The following is a 10,428-nucleotide window of genomic DNA, read 5'->3' as shown; positions in this document are numbered from 1 at the left end:
CGCACGGCGCGCGGCTCCAGGGCGACGGCGCGGTGGCACGAAGGCGGCGGCGCGGCGGAGAGGGAGGGGAATGGAGGAGGATTGGTGTGGGGTGAGAAAGAAGGGGGGCGGGGGTTTTATAGGGCGCGGGGGAGGGTGGCCGGCCCTAATGGTGATGGGGCGGCGCGGTGCGCGGGGCGTTGGTGACGCGCGGCGACGCGACGGGGCAGCGGCGCAGGGCGCGAGGCGGCGGGCGCGCGGCGTGGCAGTGGCGATGGGATGCGCGCGGCGACGGGACGTCAACAGCAACGGGACATCGACGGCGACGGGGCTACAGCGGCGGCGCGCGGCTCGGGGCGGGACGCGACGAGCGGCGACGCGACGTGATGGTGGCACGGCGCGACGGCGACGGGGCGAGGCGACGGGCGGCGACGCGACGCAACGGTGGCACGGCGCGACGTTGACGGGGCGAGGCGACGGGCGAGCGGCGATGCGACGGGCAGCGACGAGACGGTGACGCGGCGCGGCAGCGGCGACAAGACGGCGGGCGGCGCGGGGCTCGGGGCGGCCACGCGCGTGCGGCAGAGGAGGGGCTGGGCTAGGGACCACGTCGAGCACCTAGAGTGCAATGAACAGTGTCTTTTTCTTATTTTTCCCATTTTAGTGTATTTCTTATATAAATTTGATTCACCAATTCCTAATTTTTGCATATATGGATTTTACTCAATATTTATGTTATCCCAACTAATGAATTCACCCTAGATTAATATTACCCATATTTTATTTTTATATAATTTATTTGAATTTTTAATTAGGATTAATTCTTGTTCCATTGCATTTAAATCTAATTGATACAAATATGGCCGCAATGATATTTTATTTATTTCTATCCTTATATAATCTTTATTTTAAATTATAATTTATTTCTTTAACCAAATCTAATTTCAGGGTTAATTCCTAATTAATTTTCCTCTATTTGTGATCGATGAATTCCGAAATCAAAATCCAATAAAATCATCGAATAAAATCGGCATGATGCAATTTATTTAAAAAGTTTTTGCAAATCCGTATTTTTAGAGTTTTGATTTTGTCGGTCGAATTTTCAGGGTGTTACATCCTCCCTCTCCAGTGAATGATTTTATCCTCGTCTCCATGGATGAGAACGCCTGAGGAACTTCCTCTCTTCTATCTCTTCTGAAGGAAATAGGTGTTCCTTAGTATGTCGACGCAAAGGCAAGCCTATGATAAACAAGAGCATCTTGACATGGGTGACAAACTCCCCGCCGGTGCTGAGATGCTTGGCATGGAATCCAGCCCCACAATTTTGCGCGACGTAACAAATCATCTCCACACATACCAACGAGATGAGTCTCCACCTGTCGTGTGCGTTCATCTTAAACAGCTCTGAGGACACACGGTGTGCTCGATCAAGTGCAGGGAATTCCTTAAGGTTCACATTTGGGTCGCCATCGCGGACTTTCTGGACGAACTCCCTCCGGCTAATAACCATTCCCAGAAACAGCTTCACATCGCGTCGTGCAACTTTGACCACATAATGCCCGTCACTTCCAAGCATCACATTGCACTTGACAATAAGGTAGATGATGTAATTTGATAGCTCTTCACTGGACCTTCTCAGCATGGAGATTCCACTGGCAACCTCTTCGTCGCCAGCCAGTAAGCATATCTCCGTAACGAAGTGCCACAGGATGGCACTTGACACAAAATCCAAATGTTGGATTGCACTAATCCGAAGTGCGTCTTGAGCTGCACTTCCTCCAGAGGAACGAGGCTGACCTGCAGCTTCATCTTCACTTGACAAATCGAATCCGTTACGAGCCCACTGGCCATGAAAATTGCCAAAGTCCAAGTCCTGTGGGGTACCTGAGGTGGTGGCTATGTCAAGCAGTTGGTCAAGCAGCACGTTCTTCACCTCGGGGGACACGAGAACATGTGTGGTGTAATCCCTGTCAATGCCGATTGAGCGCACCATCTTCTCCAGGGAGCCAGCTTGGTTCTCCCGGTTGCATGTATTGATCATGTTATACTGAGCCAGCATCCCCGACCATTCCATTTTGTTCTGTCGACCCAGGAGCCTGACAGTGAAGAGCAACAGTGTTCGGAGGGTTCTAAACCGATCCCTATGCTTTAGATACGAAATGGTCATGTACGGCCAGTATGATGACTTGAACCACATGAAGATGGAGGACATCTCCAGCGCAACGGCGCCAGCAAGCAATATGTATGATATGGTAACATCAGTTCCATAATAGTTGTGGGTTGGTGTCCCCTCTTGGTCAACCTGAGCAACGACAAACAAGGATACAGCTATAGAGGTTAGGACAAAGATGGCTGGCCGAAGCAGTAGCAGCACACAATGCAGCAGGACCGTACCCAGGAAGCCTCCAAACTTGGTGTACAAGTAGTCATAGATCAGGGAAAGATGGACCTCAGCCAACTTGTATACCAGATCAGCTCGTTTCTCCGAAGATTTGATCCTTGCCACGAGGCCTTCGTTCCAATCGGTTTCAGGGCGCAAGGATTTCGCAGGGATCACGTCCATGAGGAAATCTAAGCTTAGCTGGAAGCCCCGGGTGGCCAGCTCCAAGACTAGCTCGAAATGTAGCTGAAGATTCTCCACAAAAATACAATTCAGCTTGTCGTAGTACCAGAACACTTCACGTTCGAATTCCCGCCTGGCGCCGGTAACATGGCCGGCGATGGATCTGCTTCCAGGTGCCCGTGAGCCTGCTCTCCTGAGATACCACGCCCTCTCGGCGTACTTGCCGATCCCGCAGACGAAGATAAGCAGCATGGGGGGCAGGAGACGCCGGTCGCCTCGCCACTGCTTGGCCACGACGTAGATGGCCAGCGTCGACTGCGTCAGCAGGTTCAGCACATGTCGCTTCCACAGCGCGCTGTCCTCCATGGAGAAAGCCGAGATAGTCTCCTGCCCGCCAAGATGGAGCAGCAGAAATGGCGCCCAGAAGATCGTCAGCTGGTGGCGTGGGTCACCCGTCTGGAGGGTGAGCCGGCCGAGAAGGAAGACAGCAACGGAGTCTGCCGAGAGGTAGGCGAGCCACAGCAGCCCACGTAGCACGCGCGACCTGTGGCGCTTCCGGAAGCCCGTGGCGAAGAGGAGGAACGCCTGCAGCAAGAAGCTCACTATCACCAGGCATTGTATCTCCCACTCGTTCCACAGTTGTTGGACTCGCGCAATTGCCCTGTTATATATATACACACCGGAGAATTGAAAAGAGCCAAAGAGAATTAGCTAGTGATCGTTTCAGGAAAAGAAAGGGGTTTCAGTATATGATTTTGGGAAAAAAATGTTTTATTTTGTTATTCAGATAGGGAAATAGCTAAACATCAGTCAATTTATTTACTGATCTAGCTATCATATCAATCAAATGTTGGACCATTGGATCTGATTGAGAAATCTGCATATATGTCGTCAAAAAAAGTGGTTTGCTGGAATGCCATCAGTTTAATAGGATTCAATAAAATACCACTCTCAACCGAAGCATCTTCATTGCAATACCGTCCTGGACCATCTTACCGTTGGGCTGCTTCTTCCTCCTTCCAACGCCTCTTCGTCCTCCTTCCAGTGTCGTTGTAGCTCATCAGTGACCACGACGTTTGCCCACTGCAGCAGACGCAACATTTCTGTGGTGGCTACCAGCGAGGGATTGAGTTGGGATCCATCCACAACAGTAGCAACGAGGTGAGGGCCGACACCAGCAACATGATACGTATAGTATAGTAGCGGCGATCAAGCGAGGGACAGCGCCAGCAGCTGCAACGGCGGGATCTGCAGTGGCGATAGCAGGCATCACTCGTGGGATGCCTCCGCATCTGCCTCCTCTCCAACGACCCTTCCTTTGTCATCGCAACACCAGCACCTCTCACACAAGCCCGGCCACGTGCGGGCGCTTGCACAACCCAGTAAAGGCGCTGCTTCATTGGGGTGTTGATTAATTAGGGCTAAGTTTAAAACAGATGTAGTGGTCACCTCCAATTTTATTCAATTCATCCATTAAAAAAATAAAACTAAACTTATAAAATGCATTGCATTTAATGCACTAGTCCTGATACAGTACTTGTCACCAATCAACCCCTCTCATTTTCTCTTGTTTCTTTAAGTTTGTTTGGAGGTTGTCTTTTGCACGAGAAGTGGCATCTCCTCTCACTTCTCTTCTTCTTCCAAATCATCATTTAACCATACATGGCACTTTGTAGTTTGTGCTTATAACCTCATAGTACTTGCTCTTAGTGCAGGGTCGAAAGAAGGCAATCGCATGACCATACAGCTAATTTGCACCTAGTCGCGCGCGCCCCTCCCGCACGACCAACCACATGGCGCGCAGGAGAGGGGACATGTGCACGGTTGTTTTTCTTTTTTTCTATTTTTTTCGGTGTTTCTGTTAGTCTTTTTCGGTTTTTCTATTCGGTTTTTTATACGTACGTCTATAAACTTTGTATACGTATATTTTTTATACATATATATCTTTTGTAAACGTATTGACGGTCGTTAAGTACCAATTTCCACCGTCAACTAGCAGAATAAATAAAGGGAAATTTTGCATTTCTTACACGTATACTAATAATAAATAATTTAGTCGTATTAGGATTGGAGAATTAACATGAATGCAGGAATTATACACTAAAGTGAAGGAGAAATGAAGCCGGCAAGCAAGAAAACATACTTCCAGCGAATCACGTACGAGCATACGGATTGAGGAGTCCATAAGTCACCTCAAACCGACTTAGAGTGAGGCCAACCTCCTAGAAACTGCCTTAGGGGCCACAAGACAGTCACTGAAGAAAGGTGGTTGCGAGGAGGTGGGGCCAGAGGTTCAGTCGAACCGTCATCAGTTCCACTCATCCTGGCCCTCCACGTGCTGGTCCTTCAGTGGCGCCAAATGGCAGTTATGGGAGGTCGGTAGCCTACAACCGTCATTGGAGGCTATAAATAGAGCTCTCCACTTCACTTCACAACACACACTTTAAGGAGCAAATTCTCTCAACCACCTTGTGGTCTCTATAGTTTCTAGTAGAAATGAAGCATAGGAGCTTCAGTCAAATAATCTTCTCGGAGTTCTGGGTATGTCTATAGTACTCTCTTATTTGTGTACAACTATAGTTGAATTAATATAATCACCTTCTTTATTTATTTATGCTCATGGTTTATATATTTCTTTATTGAATATATTTTCTATGAGTGGTATATACATAGTATATCTGCTTCATCCTAGGCTAGTTGATCCTTGCTACGATAACGGTCCAATGACTTTTAGGTCCAACTTGTTCATCCGTAGAGTGAGACTCCTGTGTGAGTTAGTGATATTGTTTATTTGCATAGACATGGTGCTTAGGCTAGATAAATATCGTTAGATGCGGGTGTGCACCACAGAAATTGAGGTTGGCGGCATGTGGAGATAGCAATGTCCATCCGTTGTATATGTTTCTCCACGTTCGGGTATGACGTAAGAGTGCGTAAATACCATAACGAGGCTGGCAGACTAGCTGGAAGTGGTCTCTCAGTACTACATGGTTGCATGGAACTAAGTTCTATGTTGTAAGCATGTATATGCTAAGTGTATACTAGACATGATTAGTACAAAAGTACAGATGAATCATAGTTTCCTAGGGCTGTGAGCATAGCTCAACTGGTTAGGTTCCTTGTGGTGGAACCAGCCCACCCGGGTTCAAATCCTAGATTTGACACGGGTGCTCGCATTTACGGCTAATTATTCTTCCAGTGGTAGAGGCGCCTGTGGTGACTTCGTCAATCTCAAGAAATGCTGGCCCAGTCTTTCGGAGGTGCTCATAGGGGTAAGGTGTGCGTGTGTGCGTTCATCGGGGTGAGTGTGGCGCACGTTGTGAGCGCCTGCGTTTGTACTGTGTTTCTCAAAAAAAAAAGTTTCCTAGGGCTGTTTCATACTAGATATTCTTTTAGAGGTGAATCTGCTATGTGTCCACTATCTTATCCAATTTTATCTTAACCCCTGTTTAAACTATGGTGAATAAATTATAGGTTGACTAAAGAAATATAAAACATATCTCCATACCGTCGCCTTCCTAACGGAAATATAAATAAGATATCCTTGGAAATACTCATGGGTGATACCCTACAATACCAACAATATGCACATATGCAATGTTTGTGTATTTTGTATACGTGTATATATATTTTATATTTTATCGTATATATACATATTATATCAAAATCACTACTATAGAATAGGCGATAGGTGCGGGTTTGGAACCAGCCTTGGGTGCCGGTTTTCCCAACCGGCACCTTTGAGGTTCTCTCAAATGTGTTGGTTTAAGAACTGACTCCTTTGAGGTTCACATAAAAACAAAAAGGGTCGCCTCGATGTATCAAGCACATTCCCTCAACTTCGCCACCAAAATCAATCCAGTCATTATCACAACAACATCAACTACACAACACAAACAACAACATCATCCCCTCTGCTGGATCTGCCCACAGGAGCCGCCGATGTCGTCGTTACCGCCGCTGGATCCGCAGGAAAAGCCGCCGCAGTCGGATCCGCTGCTGCAGAAGTTCATGACGGAGGGGAAGGGGTTAGAGGACCGCTCAATCCGCCCGTCGGAAACACCGCCGTCGCCACCTCCGCCGGATCTGCCCGCGGGAGCGCCAATGCCACCGCCGCGGCCGCGGGAGAAGCTTGGGTGCGGAGCGGGAGGAGGGGGGTTAGAGGACCACCGGATCCGCCCGCATAAACACCTTCGCCACCGCCTACACCGGATCCGCCCGCGGGAGCTTCGATGCCATCGTCTCACCACAATGGGAGAAGCTTGGGGGCGGAAGGGCCGCCCGTTGGAAACACCACTGCCGCCGCCTCCTCCGGATCCGCAAGCAGGAGCTGCCGACGCCACCGCCACCGCCGGATCTGCAGAGAAGCTTGGGGCCGGATGGGGAGGGGGAAGGAGAGGGGGTTGAAGACCACCGGATTCCGCCCGCAAGAACTGCTGATGCCATCGCCGCCACATCCTCTACTGCTAGCGAGCTAGACGAGAGGGGAGGCGGCGGGGACGAGAGAAGGGAGTAGAGGGAGTGAGGGAGTGAGAGGGCAAGAGGAGGGGGCGAGTGGATAAAGACGACACGCTCTCCTCACCTCCCACGACATCTTTATGCGGCCGGTCCGTGCGATTAAAAAAACGGCTCTCTCAGCTTGGCTCGGCTCGCTTGATAGGGTGCCGATTTTTTTAAAAGAACGACACCTATGATATATTAAAGATAACTTTTTTCTAAAAAAACCGGCACATATAATATATATGTCGGTTTTTCTCTACAACCGACACCTATTGTCACTTAAAGGTGCCCTTTTTTTTAATTTTCAGCTTGTGTAGGTGGCAAAACACTATATGTGTTAGTTTTAAATGAACCAGCACCTATAAGCCTAATGGTTTTTTAGTAGTAAAATGTGTACGCAGAAACTAGATGGGCCGGACTGGTCGTGCGGATCTGCGTCCCCCATCGCATGAGATGGTGATGGCCGGATTGGGATTGCTGGGATCGACTATTTGCTCTGTATCAACATGTTTTTTCTGACCAGGATACTCTACTCTTTTTCTGCGTTGCTTGGCCTGTAGAATGGTAACTAACTAACAATACATAATATCCTGATCGATTGGCATTCTGGTTTATGTGGTAGAATTTTTTGTTTATACTATTATAGCCTACATGTAATCTATGTAATCCTACTAGAATACGCATGGATGAAAAATTGGTTTCTTGCTCCATGCTGCTGGTTGGACTGCTGAGAAATGGCGCACCTACGGCATCGCAGCTCAAGCCGCCCAGGAACGAAAGGATGCTGCACAGCAGCTTGAACGGGCACCCTCGCATCCGGCTCCAGCTGCCCGGGACGAAGGAGCGGATGCAGCGTAGCCGCTAAAGCCTAGGGGGAGTTGGGAACTCACACCGGGCCATAGATATCCCGTGCTAGCTGCCGCTTTTGCCACCCTATCCTGTTGCAGGTGTTGCTCGATTTGTATTCTGGTGAGGATTTGTATTCTGCTTGACGCATCAGGCATTTAAGCAGAGAACGCTACCACAACACCACATTTGCTGCCGAGAAGAATCCAAGGGAACGAAGGGAGTACGGAAGAACAGATACAAAGGAAGAACCTGATAAGACTATTGGGATAGCCGGATAGGATTGGCATTTCTACAAAGAAATGAATGATCCGGCACTATAGGTGAGCAGTGAGCTAAAGGGAAAGAGCTGAAATTAACGGCTCAAACGAAAAAAAGAGCTGAAATTGCTACCTGATGGCAATGGCATATCAGGTAGCAAAATTTCATCGAGTGGCAAATAAGGGAAAATTTTCATCGATGGTTTAGGGTAACTTTGAACGAACAAGCAATTTTCAAAGGAAAAAAAAGGAGAAAATGTACCACCGTTAAAAATTAACGGCTTTAACTGTTACCTGTGTTGAGCGGGGAGAGAGTAGCCCAGACGATCCCTTAGCACCCTCCTCATGTTGCAATTGCTCAAACGAAGACGCAACTCTGAGCGGCGCCGCCTGCTTTGCTGACCGAGATAAAAAAAACCCGAGGGTTTGTTGATATATAGATGTGATGGTCTGTAGTGGGTTGGATGCTCCATTGTTTGTTTGGGTCGTCAAGGCAGGTGGAACAAATGAAGAAAATGACGATGATTACTATCATACTTCCTCCGTTTCATATTATAAGTTAACTCTTTTTATAGTTGAACTCTATAAAGTTTGACCAAGTATATAAAATAATTTAGTAACATATAAAATAACAAATTAGTTTTATTAAATCTAACATTGAACATATTTTGATAATATGGTTAAGTTATTTTATATTGAGAACACTACTATAGTATTTTGTATATAAATTGACTAGGAAAATAAATCAAACTACTTGGAAACGAAGGGAGTAATATATTAGAGTTCCGCTATGGTGTTATCTATTGATAGTAGAAAAGAATCTAAACCGTTAATTTAATCTTATCCAAAGATTTAGATCTATTTATACTATCACATTATTTGACGCTAGTAGAAATATAGAAGAGTATTAATTGTCAAGAAAAAAAATTAGGAGCGGAGGGATAAATCTTTACTTTAGTTGTTTTCCTTTTTTACATGTAATCTGAGCGAGCAAGCTCGACATATGAGGAGATGAGCACAGACCGATCGAGGGACAAAACATTAATTTCAATGTTACCTCTAATCACTTTGTTAGTAAAGTACTAATCCATCCTTAGAAATGAACTGCTCAGATCATTTGTATAGATAGTATGAGCACCGTAGTGTTTCTCGATTAATTTCGGTGATGCTGACATGAGTGACAAAGATACTACTCCCTTCATCCTAAAATATAGCAACCGTTTATTGGATGGGATATATCATAGTACAACATATATAAACAAAGGTATGTCTAAATTTATTGTACTAAGATGTGTCATATCTAATATAGGTTACTATATTTTAGGACGGAGGGAGTCTTAATGAGCCTTTAACGTGAATGATGCTGACATGAGTGCGACAAAGATGCTGACATGAGTGATGCTGACATGAGTGACAACGATACTAATTTAAGGCTAATGGTGATAGCAATATAAGGACTATTTAACGTGTAGGAATAGAACAAAAAGTGGGTCTTCCAATACGATGTCTTCTGGCTTTTGCCTACTTTTTCTAACAATCACTGTGAAATACTCCCTCCATACTCGGAAAGAAACTCGTTTAGGATAGCGACACGGTCTCCAAAACAAAACTTTGACTTCTTTTTATTGAAAATTGATATATGTATATATACTTTTATGAAAGTATTTTTCAAGACAAATCTATTCATATAATTTTTATATTTTCAAACTCAACTACTTAAGAGTTATTCATGATTTATATTCCCAATGTTTGTCTTAAATATTGTCCTAAATAATTTCCTTTGTGAGTATTGAGGGAGTACTGAGCCAGATCAATGAGAGGACCATTTGATGGTTCAGCTTGATGTGCCTGCCCCTGGACCAGGACATGGAATTGGATCCGGACATGGACGGGCTGCTTTACACTTCCTCATCCATGTCCACTGAGCCACTCGATGGCTGATCTGGCGGCAATGTTGAATGCTTCGGTACTAGAGTATTCTCCATTAAGATGTGGGCGGAGACCATAGACCAGCATATGTTCATTCGAGATAGGACTACAAATCTAAAGGCGGGATGCCATTTAGAGATGACTTCAGACAAATGGAATCAATTCTATTTATTTTATAGCATTAGTACACATAAAACCAAATAGATGACGCTTCATTTTTGCTGCTTTGACTCACTAGCTACTACTTAAAAGTTCATAGGTGTTGGCTCTAAAGGGCTTACCTCTTTCTTCACACAAAGTCACTTTGCCAGCTCACCTACAAACACTTCTTGTCTTGGAAACAGAAACTAT

The 10,428-nt window shown here is 46.1% G+C and overlaps 1 protein-coding gene across 2 annotated transcripts; it reads right to left on the bottom strand.

Annotated features, from left to right (window-relative positions):
* Positions 1-1,006: 1,006 nt before the first annotated feature.
* LOC127770060 (uncharacterized) lies at positions 1,007-8,621 on the bottom strand. 2 transcript variants are annotated; one of them, XM_052295726.1, is made up of 3 exons: positions 8,443-8,576; positions 2,374-3,203; positions 2,142-2,281 (listed from the first exon to the last, which is right to left on the bottom strand). In XM_052295726.1, exons 1-3 carry the CDS (start codon positions 8,493-8,495, stop codon positions 2,277-2,279), a joined length of 888 nt encoding a protein of 295 aa, XP_052151686.1. In that variant the 5' UTR covers positions 8,496-8,576; the 3' UTR covers positions 2,142-2,276. The 2 variants fall into 2 exon arrangements, with proteins under 2 accessions (XP_052151685.1, XP_052151686.1); XM_052295725.1 differs by having other exon boundaries at positions 1,007-3,203; positions 8,443-8,621.
* Positions 8,622-10,428: the final 1,807 nt, after the last annotated feature.

The sequence above is a fragment of the Oryza glaberrima genome, chromosome 4, assembly GCF_000147395.1.
Source record: "Oryza glaberrima chromosome 4, OglaRS2, whole genome shotgun sequence".
Lineage (NCBI taxonomy): Eukaryota > Viridiplantae > Streptophyta > Magnoliopsida > Poales > Poaceae > Oryza > Oryza glaberrima.
Note: the sequence above shows the minus strand (reverse complement) of the source record. Positions and strands in the feature narration are given on the sequence as shown.

What these genes read in the sequence shown, in the direction of transcription:
- LOC127770060 (XM_052295725.1), bottom strand. Translation starts at nt 8,621, where the DNA reads ATGGAGCATCCAACCCACTACAGACCATCACATCTATATATCAACAAA. An exon ending in TCTCTCCCCGCTCAACACAG is followed by an intron (nt 3,204 to 8,442) that starts GTAACAGTTAAA and finishes TATATATAACAG; the next exon opens with GGCAATTGCGCGAGTCCAAC.